Source organism: Rhinolophus hipposideros (genome assembly GCF_964194185.1).
Source record: "Rhinolophus hipposideros genome assembly, chromosome: 2".
Classification (NCBI taxonomy): Eukaryota; Metazoa; Chordata; class Mammalia; order Chiroptera; family Rhinolophidae; genus Rhinolophus; species Rhinolophus hipposideros.
In genome coordinates this window covers 47,287,991-47,309,788 of record NC_138048.1, presented here as the reverse complement: position 1 = coordinate 47,309,788, position 21,798 = coordinate 47,287,991, and the positions used below count along the sequence as shown (strand labels likewise).

The following is a 21,798-nucleotide window of genomic DNA, read 5'->3' as shown; positions in this document are numbered from 1 at the left end:
CACTGATATGTGGCATGTGAACCAAAAACAACAAAAGAACAAGACACACAAATGAGAAACAAAACTTCATAGACACAGACAATAGTTTAGTGGTTACCAGAGGGTAAGGGGCGTTGGGGGAGGGAGATGAGGGTAAAGGGGATCAAATATATGGTGATGGAAGGAGAACTGACTCTGGGTGGTGAACACACAATGGGATTTATAGATGATATAATACAGCATTGTACACCTGAAATCTATGTAACTTTGCTAACAATTGTCACCCCAATAAACTTTAATTAAAAAACAAAACCCTTACATTTGCTGCCTACAGAGATTCACTTTTGATTGAAAGACATACACAGATTAAAAGTAAAGGGATAGGAAGGGATATTTCATGAAAATGTAAATAAACAAAAGCTAGGGTAGCAATATTTACACCAGACAAAATAGAATTTAAAACAAAAGGTATAAGAAAGAGACCAAGAAGGACTCAATAATCCCACTTCTGGATAGTTATCAGAAGGAACCCAAAACGTGATTTTGAAGGGACATGTGCATCCATATAGTCACTGTAACATCGTTTACAATAACCAAGATATGGCAGCAACCTGGGTGTCCATCAATGGATGAATGGATAAAGAAGAAGTGGTACAATAGAATATTACTCAGCCATAAAAGAGAATGAAATCTTGCCATCTGTAATAACATGGATGGACTTAGAGGGTATTGTGCTGAGTGGTGTAAGCCAGACAGAGAAAGACAAATGTCATGATTTTACTATATATGTAATCTATAGAACAGGGTAAACAGACAAACAGAAATAAGCTCATAGATACAGAGAGCATTTTGACAGTTGCCAGACTGCGGGAGGGGTGCTTGGGTGGGGGGGGATAGGTGAAGGGAGAAGGGATTAACAGGTACAAATTGGTAGTTACAAAACAGTCATGGAATGTACACTATAGCATGGGAAATATAGCTAAGAGTATTGTAATAACTATGTATCATGTCAGATGGGTACTGGATTTATCAGGGTGATCACTTCATAAGCTATATAAAATGTCTAATCACTCCTGAAACCAATATAATATCGTATGTGAACTGTAGCTGAAAAATGAAAACATATTTTTAAAAAGATCACACACCATGATCAAGTTGGATTCATTCCAGGGAGGTAAGGATGGGTCAACATCCACAAATTAATAAATGTTATATGCTACATTAAGAAAACAAAAGATTAAAATCATATGATCATTTCAATAAATACAGAAAAAGCATTTGACAAGATACAATATCCATTTATGTTAAAACTCACAATAAAGTGGGTATAGAAGGAAAGTACTTTAACATAATAAAGGCCACATATGACAAACCCCCAGCTAACAACATACTTCATGGTGCAAAACTGAAAGCTTTTCTCTAAGATCAGGAATAAGACAAGGATTCCCACTCCTGCCATGTTTATTCTGCATAGTACTGGAAGTCCTAGCCAGAGCAATTAGGCAAGAAATAGAAAAAGCATGCAAACTGGAAAGGAATAAGCACAAGTGTCACTTTTTGCAGATGGCATGATTTCATCTATATCTATATCTATGCACATAAACACAAACATACACACACACCAAAAAAAACCACCCTAAAGACTCCACCATAAAACTATTAGAAATAAAACATATGCAGTAAAGTTGCTATGCACAAAATCAATATACAAAAAATCTGAACATTTCTATATACAGTGTTTCCCCAAAAATAAGACCTAGCTGGACAATCAGCTCTAATGCGTATTTTGGAGCAAAAATTAATGTAAGACCCAGTCTTATTTTACTATTTAATATAATAATAATATAATATAATATAGTATAGTGTAATATAATATAATATAATATAATATAATATAATGTAATACAATACCAGGTCATATTAATTTTTGCTCCAAAAGACGCATTAGAGCTGATTGTCCGGCTAGGTCTTATTTTCGGGGAAACACAATACTAACAATGAACTATCAGAAGGAGAAATGAATAATACAATTTACAATCACAACAAAAAGACTAAAATACCATGGAATAAACTTAACAAAGGGAGTAAAAGATCTGTACACTTAAAACTACAAGACATTGTTGAGATAAATTTAAGAAGATACAAAGAAATGGAAAAAATATTCCATATTCATGGACTGCAAGAATCAACATTGTAAACATGCCCACATTACCTAAAGCAATCTACAGATTCAGTGCAATCCCTTTCAACATCCTGATGACATTTTTCACAGAAATAGAATTTTTAAAAAAATCACAAAATTTGTATGGAACCACAAAAGATTCCCAATAGCCAATGCAATCCTGAGAAAAAAAGAACAAAGCCAGAGGTATCACAATCCCCAATTTTAAACTGTACTACAAAGCTATACTAATCAAACAGTACAGTATTAGAAGAAAAACAAACATACAGATCAATGAAACAGAATTAAGCGCCCCCGAATAAACCCATACATATATGGGCAACTGATTCATGACAAAGGAGCTAAGAACATACTAGGGAGAAAGGAAATTCTCCTCTATAATGGTGTTGGGAAAACTCGATAGCTATATGCAAAAAAATAAAACTACATCACTATCTTATACCGTACACAAAACTTAATAAAAATGTATTAAAGACTTGAATGTAAGACCTGAAACAGTAAAATACATAGAACTAAACAGACACTAAGCTTCTAGACATTGGTCTCAGTGATGTTTTTGTGAATTTGACTCCAAAGGCAAAGGAAACTACAGCAAAAATAAACAAATGGGAATACATCAAACTAAAAAGCTTTTGCACAGCAAAGGAAACCTTCAACAAAACAAAAAGGCAATCAACCAAATGGAAGAAAATATTTGCAAATGCTTCCAATAAAGGTTTACTATCCAAACTGTATAAGGAATTCATACAACTCAAAAACAAGGAAACAAACAATCTGAATAAAAACTGGGCAGAGGGGGCGGCCAGTGGCGCAGTTGGTTAGACGCAGTGCTCATAACACCAAGGTCACCAGTTCAATTCCCACATGGGCCAGTGAGGTGCACCTTCCACAACTAGATTGAATACAACGACTTGACTTGGAGATGATGGGTCCTGGAAAAACACACTGTTCTCCAATTAAAAAAAATGGGCAGAGGATCTGAATAGACATTTTTCCAAGGAAGATGTACATATGGCCAAAGGGCATACGAAAATATGTTCAACATCATTAATTATTAGGGAAATGCAAATCAAAACCACAATGAGATATTACCTCATACCTGTTAGAATAGCTATTATCAAAAAGACAAAAAATAACAAGTGATGGAGAGGATGTGGAGAAAGGGGAACTCTTATGTACTATTGGTGGGATTGTGTATTGGTGCAGCCCCGATGGACAACAGTATGGAGGTTCCTTTAAAAATTAAGAACAGAAACATCATGTGGTCCAGTAATTCATCTTTGGAATGTTTATCTGAAAAATATGAAAACACTAAATCGAAAAGATATATGTACTTCTATGTTCACTGCAGCATTATTTTGTAAATAATATAGAAATGATCTAAGTATACATCTATGGATGAATGAATAAAGAAGGTATGGTATAAATATATACAAGTAATACTACTCAGCCACAAAAAGATGAAATATTGTCATTTGCAACAATATGGGTGGATCTTGAGGATTTAAACTAAGTGAAATCAATCTGACAGAAAAGGATAAAAAACCATATGATTTCACTCATATGTGGAATATAAAACAAAAAAGTAACAAACAAACTAACAAAACAAAGCAAAAATAAACTCATAGATACTGACAAAAGAATGGTGGTTACCAGAGGGGATAAAGGGTAGGGAGAGGGCGAGTTGGGTAAAAGGGGTCAAATATATGGTAATAGAAGAAAACTAGACTTTTGGTGGTGAGCACGCAATAGACTATATAGATATCAAATTATAAAACAACTAAACATGCAATTATTATATGACCCAGCAATTGCACTTTTGAGCATTTTTCCCAGACAAATGAAAACACTTTCGTGCAAAACCCTGTACACAAATGTTTATAGCAGCTCTAGTTATAATAGCCAAAAACTGGAAATGACTCAGATGTTCTTCAATGGGTGAGTGGTTAAACAAACTGTGGTGTATCTATACTGTGGAATACTACCCAGGAATAAAAATAAACAAATTATTGATACATAAAAACTCTGGAAGAATCTCCAGAGAATTATGATGAGTGAAAAAAGTCCAATCCCAAAATGTAACAGATTATCTGATATCATTTATATAATGTCTTGAAATTACAAAAGAAAAGAAAAGAAAAGGAAAGAAAGAAGAAATGGAGAACAGGTTAGTGGTTTACAGGCACAAGGGTGAGGGTTGTGTGCAGCTCTGAAAGGGCAACATGAGGGGTCCTTGTGATGATAGAAATGTTCTGTATGTCGATTACATCAATGTCAATACCCTGATTGTGGCATTGAACCTAAGTTTTGCAAGATGTTACCTTTGGAAAACATTGGGTAAAGGATACGTGGAATCTGTCTACATTATTTCTCACAACTGCATGTGAATCTACAATTACCTCAAAATAAAAAGGTTAATTAAATAAGAAAAAATCTAGCTATAATATTTTCACAGGATTAATATCTAAAACAAACTAAAAAATCTAGTAAAAACTAGCAAAATATCAGGTTAAAGCAAAGCAAACAAAAGGAAAATTGGGATTCACTATTAGTATCACAATTCAAGGCAAATAAGATGGCAAATATTTTATATAGCTAAAGAGTATACTTCACAATAGAGATATGATGCTTTGATACAAATATCACTATATATAAATATAAAAGATAAATTAATAAAAAGAAGAAAAATGAACAAACACAATAGTTGTGTGGGATGGTATAGTTCTCTGTTATTAACTAAACTGGTAAGCCAAATACAGAGATATAGAGGCACTGTATATAAAATTAGTAAGATTTACAAATATATTATGAGCTTTGCCTGCCCCAAATAGGAAATAACTTTCTAGTGTTCCTTTCCAGTGTTATTGGAAGATTTACAATAGTTTGTCACATACAGACTCACAAAAGAAAAATCTCATATTCCAAAGAGTATATATTAAAAAGAACATATTAGTTAAGGGCAAAAAAAATTTTTTAATTAAAATGCTTAAGTATCAGCTCCATGAACTGGTTCTTTTAAAAGATCAATGAACAGGCAAACTTTTGGAAAAGTTAATGAAGAGAAAATAGAAACACATAATGTTAGATTGAGAAATATAGCCATAGTTACAAAAGAGATTTTATTATAAAAGAATGTATAACTGTACTAATAAATGTGAAACACTGGATGAAATGTGTGATTTCCTATGAAAACATAAATTAGTAAATCTCATTAAAGGAAAGGCAATAATCCAAAGTGATCAATTAAATTTTTGATCAATAAAATTTTTGTTTCAAAAAATACTTCCTCGATACTTTCGAAAAATATTGATCCCATCCAAAAATGTATCTTTTCAAACCTTTAAAGAACCAGGTACCTTATTTCAGATAGAAAAAAAATGAAGAAATGAAACTCAAATTAAAAAACCTGATCGACTACACACACACACACTCACACACACACACACACACACACACACACACACGAGAAAATTACACATTAATTCTATTTAGAAATATAAAAGGTAAGTCCCAAGTAAAATATTTGAAAAATGATTCTAGTAGCGTATTTTTTAAAGTATAACATGATTAAGTAGAGTTTATTCCAGAAATACAAATTGGCAGAATCTCTTAAATACCTCTCCATAAACCTAGGTATCTCTCTATGCCAGCCTGACTTCAGTAAGATTATGGAAACAGTTACAAAATAAATATGACAAAATATTAGCTTTCTTCTATGTTAGTATTAAACAAAAAATATATTGTAAGAAGAGTTCCTATTCAAAATAGCAAAACAAATAAAATTCTACAACGAAACCTTGCAAGAAATGTGTCACCTATTCAAACAATAACCAAAAAATACACAAAACATTTCTGACCAATGTGAACAAGTATAAAAATAACTAGAGGTATACTATAAAAGCAGAAGATTCAATATTTTTAAAAAATCAAGTTTTCAATAATATTAAATATTAAAATGTAAAGTAGAACAATTAGAATCCCAATTGGATTTTTTACGAACTTTACCTGGACATATAAACCTAAAACTAAACAAGAATTTTGACATAGATTAAATATAAGGGGTGGAAGAGGTATGAAATACAAAAATATAAAACAATCATAATTTTAATATGGTATTAATATAGGAAGAAACAGATTAATGTAACGAAATAAAATATTGAAAAGCAGGTCAAGTAAATAAATTGAATCTATGATTAAAAGCAGCAATCAAATCAATGAGAAAGAAAAGCGTTTTTCCATAACTGGTACTGGAACAAGGAGCTGATCATTTGACAAATTTAGATCCCTATTCATATAAGATTAAGGGAGCCTTAAAGCCTTTTTGCATAACATAATACATGAAGTCTATAACAGTATTTTTATACATAACATAGTAGACAAAGTATTAATATCTCTGCTATACAAAACATTTTTATAAACAATAAAAAAGCTAAACTCCCCAAAATAAAATGCTCGAAAGACAATATCTAATTCACCATAGAAGAAATGCAAATGAGCAATAAATATTTTATGTGCAAAATTCACTACTAAATGATAAAATACAATTTAAAACAATCTTAAGTTACTATCTCTTGTCAATTATATAGTCAGAACTTTTTAAAATAAAAGCAAATCCCAGGTTTTCAAAGATAAAAGAAAACACGCACTCTGATAAGCTTCTTTCCCTCCCCCATCTTTATTGAGGTATAATTAACAAATAAGTATAAACTTCCAATAAAAAATATATACTTGAATGACTTTTCAGTGGATAATTTGATTAAACATATCAAAAACATTAAAAAATATGCTTATTCTTTAGCTATGATCTTGTTCTCCTAGGAATTTATCATAAGGAAAACTTCTAACTACATAAAATGCACAAAGATACTTATTGTAGTCTTTCATGATGATAAAATATTAATATTAGATATAATGGGGGATTGATTTAAATAAGCTGGAATCCATAAATATAATAGAGTCATAGGCGACCACTCAACCATATGTAAAAAAATAATACATAACCAGACAAGGAAGATGTGCATAACATATTGAGTAGCAAAAAGTTACAAAGAATGCATAGATTCCATTTTTATATAAAAATTTTTCACATATTCTCATAAGCATAGAAAAACATCTGGAAATAAATACTGCAAAATATTAATGGTGGTAATATCTGGATAAAATACATTTTTTTCTTCTTGCTCATCTATATTTTCTAGTTTTTTCTATAGGAACTATAAATTACTTGTAAAACAAAAAAAGAAAAAGAAAAAACATTCTGAGTACACCTTAGATACTCACTAAACACTTTCTGAATTTAAAATAACTCACAGCGAATGTTAATAAGTTAAAAGTTAAACTTACACACTTATCAATTTGTTCTTACTAGTGTTTCAAAATCAAATTTAAAGTCTACAAATAGCTCAATAAGTTGTAAATAATTAAATATCATTTACTATTATTAAGATGTTGAAATATTTTCTAATTATATAAATTAATTCCAGTGTAGACTTCAAGGTTTTAAGTTTATTTGTTGTTTTAAAAATACAAAAGTTCTAGTCTCCAGTCTGGTATATAGGAGATTAGAAGTCATCATTCCCCTCTACACAACAAGAAAAAAGCTCAACAAACTAAAATTCAATGATTTTTCTTAGATCCATCAGAGAACTGAGGTCACAGGACAAACCACTTCCCCCAAAACTTGAGGGACAGAGAGGCAGATATAAAGACTCACAATTTACTGGAACAGAAGCCCAAGGGCAGTACCCTTCACATGTGAACTAGTACCAGAACATGAAAACCTAAACCGTAATTGACAAATTGCTGCAGGTTCAATATGGACAAGTTTGAGAGTTAAAACCTCCCAGGGGTTCATGGTTGGTGTGAGGAAGGGAGCCAGAATTTTGTGAGTTTTACCTCCAGGATCCCTACCACGTTCTCACAGTGAATACTGGAGAAAAATCCCTCCAGCTTCTGGGCAAGAAGAGGGGAAAAGTAGCCATTTCGAAATATACCCAGAGCATTCTGTTCTTAACAAGTCCCTCCTTTGAGAGAGAGACTGTTTTACCAGCCTAACTGACAGGGGGAAGGGAAATACTCAATTCCAGCTCCCTCTAGACTTCGAGGTAGGAAAAGGGAAATACCAGCTCTAGCCTTCTTGGCTCACCTCAGGGAGAAAAACAAAACAAAACTGAAAAGCACTTGTGAAAGTCACAGCCCAAGGGCATAGGCTCTCTGAAAGACTGAGTACTAATCATAGAAGTACAATTAATACTTCCTCTCCCCTACAGCTTATCACCATATCAATAGGAATCCACTATAATAACAAATGGAAAGAACTGCACATCGGACTTATTTAAATAGGAGTCTCTAGGGAAACCCAAAGGCAACAGGGGAGACAAAAGCAAGGACACCAGAGAAAATTTTAGCATCTGGCACCTACAGCTACAGCAAATAGAAAGTATAGCCTAGCTCCTAGGCAGATAAACATAAAACCCCACACTAAATGCCTATTTGCCTCAGTTCCTCTTACCCTGTATATCATGTCTGTCCCTCAACAAAAAGTCGTAAGACATGCTGAAAGACAAAAACACAGTTTGAAGCGACAACAAGCATCAGAACCAGCTTCAGATATGGAAGAGATTTTGGAACTATCAGCCTAGGAATTTAAAAGGACTATTATTAATATGCCAAGGGCTCTGATGATAAAAGTGGATAATATGCAGTAACAAGAGGATAACGTAAGCAGAAAAATGAAACTGTAAGAATCAAAAGGAAATTCTAGAAATCAAAAACACTGTAACAGAAAGACAGAATGCTTTTGATAGTCTTATTGATAAACTAGACACAGCTGAGAAAAAAAATGAATAAGCTTGAAGAAATGTCCATAAAAACTTCCAAAACTAAAATACAAAGAGAAAAGAAAATAAAGAAATCAGAAGAGAGTACACAAGAATTGTGGAATAATGACAAAAGGTGTAACACATGTAATGAGAATATCAGAAAGAGAACACAAAGGAACAGAAGAAATAATGACTGAGAATTTCCCAAAATTATGATAGACACCAAATCACAGTTCCAGGAAACTCACAGAACACCAAGCAGGATAAATAACAAAACAAAACAAAATCTGATGTACCTATGCATATCAGATTGAAACTGCAGAAAACTGATAGAACTGCAAGAAAAATAGATGAATGCACTATTACTATTACAGCTGGAGACTTCCACACCCCTCTCTCAGTAATTGACAGATTCCACAGGCCAAAAATCAGTAAGGACATAGTTGAACTGAACAATGTTATCAATCAAATAGATCTAATTGGCATTTATAGAATACTTCATCCAACGATAGCAGAATACACATTCTTTTCAACTGCACACAGACCATTCATCAAGATAAACCACATTCTGGACATCATAACAAATGTAAAAGAATTAAAATCATACAAAATAAAATCACAATGGCATTAAACTAGAAACCAATAAGAAAAAGATAGGTGGAAAACCCCCAAATAGTTAGAGATTAAACCATACCTCTCTAAATAATACATGGGTCAAAGAGGAAATCTTAAGAGAAATTAAAAATTTATTGAAAAGAAAGTTTAATGCTTAAAGACAATTTGGTACCAAAAATTATTCTTAATTTGGAACAGAGGCAGAATATAATTTGGCCAAAACAACTGAGACAACATAAAGAAAGACTGAACAAAGAAATATGAAAAAAATCTAGGGAAATAAATACATACATACATACATACCAGCAGTTCATACAACTAACCTGAGCAGAGAGAATAAGAGACACAAAAATCTTGAAATTTTCTTGTAATGTGAAGTTACAAGAAAGTAGTTTGGTGGTTTCAGCAAACTACTACCATTCCTTTAAAAGTATTGAGTTAGCTTTGGTGCTGGTCCCCCAACTTTCATCTTTCATCCTAGTTCCTCAAGATGAACCTGAGTACCTGGGTTCTTGTCAAATATAATAGTTTCTCCTGCATCACTCTTGCCTCTACTTTTCCAGGTTCTGTAAATTTCATCTTGAATCTTAATCTCTGCCTATATTTGATCATACTAAAGCAAGCAAATACAACCTTTAGACAAATTGTCTTCTGTAACTATGCCCAATGCACTCCTTGCCTGAATCTCCAGACTCAGTTAAGATTCTAAGTATAACTCATTCAACAGCCTGGCCATCCTACTACCAAATGCATACAATGCTCTCCTCAAAATATGTACGAGTATTAGCTAAGGACAGTACTTTACCTCACATACTTTTATCAGATAATCTGTGTTTGCCAGCACAGGAGTGACTAAAAAGGAAGGGTTAGAAAAATAGAAGTGTAGCATTGTGAAATATTTGCAGTGATGCAGGCCAGATAATTTCTCTTCTGAAACTTAGTTAAAATAACTGGTTTGGTTGACGTCATAGAGTTCAGGAGAAAAACATCAGAATATTACATTAACTTACCTCACTCAGACTAATACATATGCAACAAGGCTTCTTATAGAATTTTTGAAAATTAGTTTTGTTTCTATAAATAGTTTTATTTTTGAAAATTCTTTTTATTTCCACAACAAATGAAATTTTGTATATTCACCTGGCTATACAAAAATACTAAATTGATTGCTGGGTTGAACTCTCAGAATATTAAAAATTACTTCAAATCTTCTATTTACCTACCAGAGCTAAAAATGGCTACCTGCTGGGGAATATTATGTGGACAAAATAAAATTTGTATATTTTCTGAAAATGGAGAACAAAAGAAAATGTGAATTGTGAATAGAGAACTCGTACAAATGAAAAGGGCACAAAAAATTTTTATACTTAGTATAGTTGTTTTCAAGTATACTATTTCAAATATATAGTTTTACTAAACAATAGCTGTTGTTTAACAATTTCAAATCATTTTGAATTAACAATTATATAACAAATTCAAATTATATAACAAATTCAAATCAACCAGTATGGATTGTCACCTTTCAATCAACAGGAAAATTTTCTCTTATCACAGTATTGAAGCAGGCCTGCTTAGCAACATATTGTAGCCACTTTAACTACAAAAGGTACTTAAGAAGTAATAAATTGCTAAAAGAGAAAAAAGCAACCTCTGATAGCTATCAGCTAGAGTTTGCCTGGCCCTAACTAAGCTAGTCCATGGTGTTCTCCTGTGGAACATGAACAATTTCACAGAAAATGATCAAACAAGGCCCCTCTATGACCATGGTGAAGACAAAAACAAAACCACTACAGGATCAAGTCGGGGTACTGATAAATGTAAGAACCTTGAGCAAACCACCCTAATGATCAAACATTCCCCTCTTAACTGCTGCTTCTTTAGTAAATAGTTATAGCCCGTGCTATTTGTTCCTCTTGCTTCCTAGATAATTATTCTTAGGATACAAAAATGACAGAATTGTCCCCGCACTCAGTTATGCTTCTGTGAACTTGCTGAAAATCACCTAATGCAAGCCAAAATCCTGTAACAAGCCCTTCCTAACACCCTCTAACTGACATGTCTCATGGTTCCCTATGATGTGCAAGCTCCCTTGTTGTAATAAACCCAACTTTGTTTGACTACAGGTATGTCGTCTTTCGTAGATGGGCACAGACACTTTGTTTCCTTTCAAATATTCCAAAACTCAGTCTACACATTATTTTGACCAGTCTCTTTAGCCTGAAAACTAAGTCGATATGATATTGGCATAACAACAGGCAGAAAGATGGAAGAACATGGTTACCCCAGATACAAATTGTCTAGTACAAAGAGTCCTAGTACATATCAGAAGTTAATACATAACAGAGAAGTATCACAACCAGTGGAAAAGGAATCAATTAATGAATGGTATGATAAAAAACTGATTGGCTATTTGAAATAAAAATAATTTTAGAGTCACACTGTGTACCAAAACAAATTCTGTGTGGATAAAAAGTTAAAATATAAGAGATCAAAGCACCAAAAAAAAAAGGAAATAGGAATATTTAATCAAAATTCTGAATTTTAGAGATATTTCCTTGCTTAAGAGATAAAAAGGAAGGGATCAAAGACAACTATCAAAAAATATAACTGTCACTATAACTGAAATATTTTATAAAGATCATTATTTTGACAATTAAGTAAGCGCAAAAATTCCAATTTTGTCTTACGGGAAAAAATTCAATTTAAAAGCTTACAGTAGGGCTTCTATTTGAAACCTTTAATGGGCATAGTTAAAGTTATTGCTATTAAACTAATATGTAAATGATTTATAGAACTATTATGTGGGAAACCAATACAATCATCCTGTTATTAAAAGTAAACTATGGAATGTAACACTACGATTTTTTGCAGGCACATCTTCAAGTAAAAGCAGAAGAGGGGGGCTAGAGAAATGTACTAAACTTCCAGAAATACAAATTCAATGTAATCACTAGTAATAATCCTACAGAGAAATTTGAAAATTATGTAAGATTTTAAATTAATTCTATACTGAGACATACACAAAGTATGACAGCACTGCATTTTTTTAAGAATATAAAAACTGCCATACTAAATGAGACCAACAACCCAATTTGCTGACAGTATACTAGCACCAAAGGACCTTTTGTGAGAAAATGTTATTGTTCTCTATGGCAATTTAAAAAAAATTATAAACATACTTCCTACAAGTCTATAATCCCTTACTCGAGGCCTCCCTAGGATAAGCAAAGTAGAGAGCCTAGAATACTGAATAATATGGCTTTGGTTTCTGGTTCTCAAAATTTTTTTTATTTTAATTCTTTTTGGTTCTTAGATTTGTTAACATCTCAGTCTTAACAAGGCAACTTAATTCTTCTGGTTTTTATTCATTACTATTCCTAAAGATACCTACCCATCCTCTACTGTCCATTTTGGTGACAGGAGCAATAAAGCAGATGCTTTATCCAAATAAGTTATCCTGCAGTGTCAACTGTACTACCGCTTATGCTATCAGTTTATAAGTACAGAATGAGACAAGGCCACCCATCTCAGGGAATCTTGTATAGTTCTTGGAATGGGTAAAAATTACAGAAATGTGGAACTGTGACAATAGTCTTGTGCCAATCTCATTTACAGAACCTCTCAAGTAAAATGATGTCAAACTTAAAGACAGTGAAGACAATGGAAAATCTGAAGAAGACACAATGGTCAGGAATACCTAGGCACTTAATCTCCTTTCATCTTTCAGGGTCCTGGAAAGCCCAGCTCTCCACAGCCCACATCTATGTTTCTAATTGGATACATATTTATCTGGCAGTATCTGATATTAAGTCTGGTATGAAAATCATGATTACAAATCCATTTCATTGCAGAAGTTACTCTAGCGATCTACACGTTGGCTCTGACACCTTGATCACTTATAAAAATAGTTCAAAAAGTATTAATGAATACTGAACTGGCTAATTTAAGAATTTATTCAAAACTTTAAGGATTATGCCATTTGGTTCTGGTGATATATTTATTTTTGTCTATTTTGTTAATTAGGTCTAGAACATCCCCGTGTGTTTGTCACTGTCAATCTAATACTTTTGAATTATTCTCCTGAAAAGATCATTTGGAAATAAGAATGTTTGTGATATCTTCCTCAATAAAAACTGAAGTAAATTTAATTGAACCTTTCTACAGTCTCCTTTGCCATATCTTTTTGAAAATTATATGCCATGTTCCTAAACCTTTCATTGAGTGGTTTCCGTGTTGTTATGTAATGTAAAATTTATTTAATAAAAGTTTTTCTAAGACACCATTCAAAACAATATCTAGTTTGCTCTTAACATATCACTATATCGGTTTTCTGGCTCTCATTTATTCATTCACTCATTCATTCATTCAACAAATACTTGACTGCCTTCTACAAGGCTGGCACTATGGTAAGCATTGGTGAGATAGTTGCGAACAAAATGAAGCCCTGCCCTCATGAAGTTACATTATAATAGGAGAAGCAAAAAAAATACATAATATAATAACAGGTAGTTGTGCTATCAAGAAAAAGTAATCAGAATAAGGGTAGAAAATAAAGATGGCTTACAGTGGTCAACGAAGATCTCTTTGAGAATTTAACAGTTGAACCAAGAACTAAATGATGCAAAGGGAAGTAGTAATATAATTATTTTGGGGGAAAGTGTTCCATGTAAAGGTAACAACACATGCAAAAGCCTTGAGGCAGGAATCATGTCTGAGAAGCAGTAAGAAAACCAACGTAGTTGGTACAGAGTAAGTAACAAAATAAATAGTTAAAAATGATGTCTCGTCAGGAGACAGATCATTTAGAGCTTTAAAAGACATAGTACGATGTAATACAGAATTGTACACCTGAAATCTATGTAAATTTACTAACAATTGTCACCCCAATAAATTTAATTTTAAAAAAAAGACATAGTAATAGGACTCATGGTCTCACTTTTAAGAGAAATGAAAAGCCACTGGAGAGTTTTCAACAAAACTATATGATAGGATTTAAATTTTAAAAGGATTCTTCTATCTATTATAAGATGAGACCGTGGTTGGGCCTGAGTAAAAGGAGGGAAAATACTTAGAAGGCTATATAGACCAATAGTCTAGGCAAAACATGTGACAGCGAAGAGATGTCGTCAGATTTGGGATATATTTTGAAGGAAGAGTCGACAGAATAGTCTTTATCTACTCAAAACCTTTGTTTCCTGAGGAATTAATCATGTTGCCTTTTCTAATAAGAAAGATAAAGGAGAAAAAGCACTGGATTTGAGAATCAAAGGATAGAGTGTTAAATTTAGCTATATGTCTTACCAACGTGGAGACCTAAGGACACCACTTAAATTCTCTGGCCTCAAGTGTCTTATCAGTAAAATAAAAATATTAACACTTACCTTGACTTCCTTACAGGACTGTTACAAGCATCAATGGGATATCTTTCAGATGATGCTCTGTAATTTTAATTTAACCAACTTGCTAGATTACCAGAAATTCTCCATTCTCTTTGTAAAACATAGATTGATGCTAATGGTTAATTGAATACTTGAAACTAGTAAACTCTCGAGCTACAATATTCACACTCTCCCGCTCCCAGCCTAATTAGGTGTAGGTTAGGTAACTATAGGAATATATACGAGGGTGATCAGAAAATATGGTGAATGTTGAAATAAATAAATTTATTACAGTAAAAGACAAATTGCTATTAATCCTCCTCAAAATACTCCCCCTTGCTTCGAACACACTTATCCCATCCTTCTTGCCACTTTCTCAAGCAGTTCTGGAAGTCTTCTTTCGTGAGTGTCTTTAGTTGTGCTGCCGTGACTGCCTCGATGTCCCAAAGATCATTTTGACTTTGGGGAAGAGCCAGAAGTCGCATGGTGCCAGATCCAGTGAAAAAGGAGGATGAGGACACACCATAATGTTTTTATTTGACAGAAATTGTCATATACCAGAAGCAATGTGTGACACAGAGCCTTTCTGTTGTGATCACAAAATACGGTGAATGCTGCTGCCAAGTGCTATCCAATAGAAAGGCAGGGATCTTCAATACAGGAGGGGGTGCATCAAACCTTAGTAACAGTGTGTGACAATTTCCAACTTGTTCGGTGCAGTCAGTCAGGTGTGAGCTAAGGTTGAGAGCAGGTGTGTTTTAAAGTGTGCCATAAATCATCCTCCATCATGACCATGCTCTGTGTCACACATCGCTTCTGGTATATGACAATTTCTGTCAAATAAAAACATTACAGTGTGTCCTCATCTACCTTATTCACAAGATCTGGCACCGTGTGACTTCTGGTTCCTCCCCAAAATCAAAATGATTCAGGACATCGAGGCAGCCACAACAGCACAACTAAAGACACTCACAAAAGAGGACTTCCAGAACTGCTTCAGAAAGGGGCAAGAACATGGCATAAGTGTGTTGGAAGCAAGGGGGCGTATTCTGAGGGGGATTAACGGCAATATGTCTTTTACTGTAATAATTTTTTTATTTAAACATTCACTGTATTGTTTGATCACTATACAAATATATATATATACTTATGTGTGTATATATATAATTGTATACATAATTATAGATATATAATTATTAATGACTTTCTGCCTTAATTTCTTTTCAATTAATCAACAACCAGGTACATGCTGCTTCATTCATAAAGTATATCAAGTGCCTACAATCATGGTTCTCAGTACTGACTACAGACTGCATGTGCATCAGGGTCTCCTACGAGGAGGCCTTTTTTAAAAACTGCAAGTGCCTAGTAGATCCGATTTCTAGAGATTGATTCTGTAAGACAGGGGTGAAGATAGAAATATTTCTTTTAGACAGAGTTGAGAACCACTGACCTGTTAGGTAATGAGCACCCCAACAATGATAAGGAAACAAAATATATTTGCCTCTCAAAGAGTTTATAGTATAATGACATTGACAGAAATAAAATTTTTTAATCATAACATGGTGCTAAATTCACTCAACAGGAATATGCCAGATGGTATAGGCAAACAGAAATGAAAGAGGGAATACTAACTCTGTCTGGGGTTGGTAGATAAGGAAAGTAGTAGTCTGAGCTGGTTTCATGGAGGTGGTGTTTGAACTATGCAGTAAAGAGCAACTGGGAATTCTCCAATTATACCAAAGCTGGAAGAGGTATTCTAGTCAGAAGCAATAGACTGAGAAAATATAGTGTTGCCATGGAATACAACATGCTTAGGGAATCAAGGAAATAAGAATGGAAAGGTAAACAGGAGCTCCTTCTGAAGGGAACCACATATAGATCAAGTTAAGCAGTTTAAAATTTATTGTATAAAGCAGTGGTTTCAAATTGCGTTTCACAGAATTCAAGCTTACAAAAGGCAGTTCATATATTTCACAAATATCTGAACAACACGGGCATTTAAATGCATACATACCAAACATAAATTAGATTGCAGTAAACCAAGGCAATAAACTGTTTGGTTTGTGGGTTTTTGTTGTTGTTTTTTCCTGACCTTCAGCCAAAATTTCTTCTACCACTTCCGTGTTTTTTTAATTTCTTACAGCTGTGTCACTGGTTACAAAGGGAGCAGTTTTACATTTTTACTTCTTTAAGGCTAGCAAATATCCTACTACCTGCCTATGGATACTATTACACAATAAAAACTAATTATATATATATATATGTGTATATATGTATACATATATATATATACATATATACACTTCATAATTTATTATTATAATTTACTTTAAAATGTATGCCAATAAACTACCATACTTCTTTAATAAATGTTATTTACAGGGGTTTCACATAAGACTTGCTTGTGGAGCGTCACTGCTCTAGTTAAACCAACATAGAATTTTTAGCAGGGAAATGACAAAATTAACATTATAATTCAGAAATAACCATTATTAAAATAGGGTAAAACAAGAGGTGAGAAGATCAGTTAGGAAGTGATTGTAAGAGACCAAGCAAAAAAATATGACGGAATAAACAAGTACTGGAGATGGCGAAAAGGAAATAAATATCAAAAATACTAAGGAAACAGAATACATAGGATTCACTGACCAATCAGATAATAGAGAGAAGGATGTTTTTCAAGAGCAGATTCTAGATTTATACTTTAACTTTGACCATGTTGAAACGGTGGAAGAACCCAGAACGTGCCAAATGCTTAGTACTCAGAATAGAACATTCTTTGCACTTTCAATCAGTGAGTCCAAATAAAGTCCCCATTTTAGTAACAGTTCTAATTTTGGAATTTCCTTAATCCATTTTTACATATTTTATTATAGTTCAGGTAACCTAAATCATAGCTGTAAACACTTTTTAAAAGTCACTATATTCCTATCCAAATATGCCATTGTACTTTCCCTATTTAGTAAGATTTCCGTACTATTAGTGTTCAGCTTATATAGCTATCTATCCTTACAATTTCTTTGAAAATTATTATCTGATATTATTACCCACTGGTTATTGTCATTCTACCAAGAAAAAGATGATTTTAAAACTTTAACAATATATATATTGTATCGCCTTTTCCAATTTATACATTATTTTAACCAAACTGTCTTGTTTAATCTTCCCGATGACCTTCTTAGGTAAGAAAAGGGGTCAAATGTATAACTATGGGTGGTGAGCACACAATGTAATATACAGGTGATATGTTATAGAACTATACCTTTGAAAGTTATAAAATCTTATTAACCAGTAAATTTAATTTAAAAAAAAAAAAGAGGAGAAATACTTATTACCATACTACAGATGAGAAAATCAAGGCTCAAGGCAGATAAACAATTTGCGCAAAATTATATGGCTGGCAAGTAGCAGAGCTTTAAATACAAATTTTCCAATTTTAAGGCCATGCAATATGTTTTTGAAGTAATATTTAACTTCTGCCACTTTCCATGACTCTCTCGTCCTAATAAATAGGAAGATGACTATAATCCCATTTTCCTCTCTGACATTCATTCATTTCCCCTGAACTTTTTTTTATTTAAAACCTTCTCTACCATATTTATAACCTCAAGAGTCTAATGCCATTCAGTCTGAGAAGTCTACTTTTCCTATACCAATTTTGCCTCCACTAAAACTCTCCTCCATCGTCACCACGTTCATGAATTGAGAGGACTTGGAATTTTTTTTCAGAATCTTGAAATGGAAATAGTAATACATCGAAGATTAGAATATCAGGGCATAATTCCCTTGCCTAGCAGTTCAAATTTGGCCTCCCGGAGCCTTTCACAAATTTATCTCATGACCACTATTTAGCCTCCAATCTGAGAAAATATTAGTTAAAATGGAGAACAAAATTATATACAATTTTGTGTACAAAATTGCATTATATACAAACTTCATAGGGTAGGTTAGAATTGAATCTGTTTATCTAACCTAATTTTAAATAAACTCGCTTTTATATAAACTAACTCACAATATTTTAATACTAGATTTTATGTTTATATTAATAGCACTACTGGAAATGGAAACTAAGGTAATAATTGAAATGTATTTTATCGTACATAATTTGTTTACTACAAAAATAATTTTAATAATTTTGAAAAAAATTGTTGAAGTACCAAAAAATTTAGTACTTAATTCCTGTGATTTCAAAAATTTACTGTTTCTTCTTATGTATTCAAACACATTTTAAAACTATATTCATCTGTATCATATGAATGACTTAGTAGTTTTTTATACCAGATTAAAAGCACATTGCTAGCTATCCAAAAAAAAAGAAAGTAAAAATTATAAATCACTTTATTTCAGAAAGTATAACAATACCTCTCATATACTAACGTACTGCTTGTTTTGTAAGTTCTCATCTCTCCCTATCAGAAACTCTTACTTATTCATTAAAAGTTCAACATTAAAATATAATTACCTAACCTGTTTCCTCACTAAACCAGAACACAGGCTATTTTTTTCTTTCAAGTATTACAGGTTCTCACCGGTATTAAACCATGGTATTTGTTTGTTTGTTTAGAGTTTATGACTCTGGGTGTGTTTTTTATTCAAAATTTAAACAATAAATTCAAAACAATGCCATTAGGTCTTTTAAAATGGAGATATTCATCTAGCCATTATCTACTTAATTCTAGCAACATCTTAATAGCTTTAATCATTTTATTAAACAGTGAAATAAAACAGCAATTGATTTCTCTGAATGAGATCATGGGATTAACCAGAATGATGATTTTCTCTTTCAGTATACTACTTATATACAAATATTACCTAAAAAATTTTGTCCACTATTGGGCCTTAACATTATCTTCCAAATTCTACTTTTTATGTTTGCTTACTTTCCGCTTAAACTACCATTGCCATTTAAATTGATGCCTGGAACATCTTTATTCATTCAAACTGACCTTTCTACAGAGTTCTCTACACCAGACTCTGATGCTGGCATCTCAACAATTTCCAGTCCCTACTGGTTTTTGGGGGGTTTTGTTTTTTGTTTGCTTTTAATATTTTTTCCTCACAACAATAAAATAAGGAAACAACAGGCTTTCAGCCAATTCAAAACTTACCTTGCAAATATGAAAATACTCTGAAGTCAGGGTTTCCTGAATCTCTTCTCTGAGGACCCCTGCAGTCCCTCCTGGATGCACGGAACCACTTCCACCACCACTGTTACTGCCACTGCCAGGGGAGGAGGCAGTTAAACCATCCAAAACTTTTCGGAAATTAAACTTCTTCATTTTAAAAGCTGTTGAGAAATTCAAAGGAAAGGGTGACTTAGCACATGGAATTATACCTGAGTAAAAGTGTTTAGTTTTTCATTAGTCAAGGCAGTAGCCAGTCCTCATTTTACAAGCATTGGCTATAAAAGACTAGGAAAAAAAAAAAAGAAAAGAAAACAAAGAGGCTTCATGTTGTCAAATTTAAATTCTAAAAAGCATATCCCTCAAAAAAAAAAAAAAAACCCACACAATTCCAAAAGCAACAGTATTTCCTCCTTAGACATCAAATTTTCCAGGGCTTTATCCCCAGCTGCTGCTGCTACGCTTTATCAGCACTGGGGTAAAAATAAAAGGCCGTGTCATCGTCGTCATTAGCGTTATAGCATCATTATTATACAATCAAACCAGGGTCCAACCGACCAAGACTGTCTTCTCTTAAGGACGGGCTTCCCAACTAAAGACTCAGCTCAGAACATTTTATTTTCAGAAAAAATGATGTGGGGGGAGCCGGTATTTACTCTGCCACCACCTTCTGGCCTCACACCATCATCTCCACCGCTCCCCGTTCCCCAGGAAATGATGGGGGGACTTTTTTTCCATTCCCCACCCCAACAGTCCGGACCCCAAGCATCTGCGGGAGACCCGCAGCAACAGCCAACGGCAGGGGCGAGCGGCCGCGCCAGCTGCCCCCGCCGCGCTCCCCGCCTCTCCACTGCCCTCCCCGCGTCTCCGGCCCTCCTCCCGCCTCCCCCCCGCCACCCCCGCCCACCCCGCACTGCCCGAGCCGCCGCCGAGCTCGCCCGCGGGTCGGCTCGCCCGCAGCACAGCTGCGGCTCTTGGAGGACGCGAAGCGGCGGCGGCCCCAGCGGTGGCCGAGTCCCGCCTCTGCCAGCTGTGCGCGCAGAGCCGCCGCTCCCGCGTCCCTCCCCGGGCCGAGCGCCTAGGCGCGAAGGCTCTCTCCCGGGGGCGCGCCAACACGCAAACACCCTCACGTAGACACTGCGCGCCCAGCCAGACAGAGCGCACACAATCGGTCTCGCGCAGACATTCACGCGCGGGCACTCCTGCTCACAGACGCACACACAGGTGTGAGCGATCCGCGGCTAGACGGCGGCGTCGGCGTCCCAGGGGGACGACTAGGATCCCCGACTTAGGCACCTTCCTCAGCTGCCACTATCCGCCCGCCAGCCCGGGAAGCTCAGGTGCAGAGGCAGGCGGGCTCGCAGGCGGCGGTCCGGCGCGGCTCCGGCGGCTTCTCCGGTCCCTCCGGTCGCAGCGCCCGGCGCTCTCCGAGGTCCTAAACGAGCAGGCAGGCTCCACCTCAGGCTCCGCCCTCCCGCCGTGGGAGGCAAGCCCCGCCTCCAAACCGCCTCCTCGCTGGCCCCGCCCCCTCTTGCCCAGGCCTCCCGGAGCCCGTGGAAGGGGCGGAGAGCGCCGGGACATCAAAGGGACGGAGTAGCTTCCGCCTCAGTCCTAGGCTACTTAGAGCTAAATTCCGCGGTTGCGAGGCGGGAAAGATATTTGGGGATAGGCCGAATAAAAAGCCAATGAAAGGTGGC

At 34.8% G+C, this 21,798-nt stretch overlaps 1 protein-coding gene across 6 annotated transcripts in view; it reads right to left on the bottom strand.

Annotated features, from left to right (window-relative positions):
- STXBP5L (syntaxin binding protein 5L) overlaps nt 1–21,580 on the bottom strand; it is a 252,481-nt gene extending 230,901 nt beyond the window's left edge. For 5 of the 6 annotated variants that reach the window (XM_081030026.1, XM_081030027.1, XM_081030030.1 and 2 more), the window contains exons 1-2: nt 21,398–21,536; nt 20,087–20,265 (exon numbers count right to left, since the gene is read on the bottom strand). In XM_081030026.1, coding sequence (XP_080886152.1) covers nt 20,087–20,257 — 171 coding nt within the window. In that variant the 5' untranslated portion in view covers nt 20,258–20,265; nt 21,398–21,536. Of the gene's footprint in view, nt 1–20,086; nt 20,266–21,397 lie in introns of all 6 variants that reach the window. The other variant, XM_081030031.1, reaches the window with a different exon arrangement.
- Between the last annotated feature and the right edge of the window lie 218 nt (nt 21,581–21,798).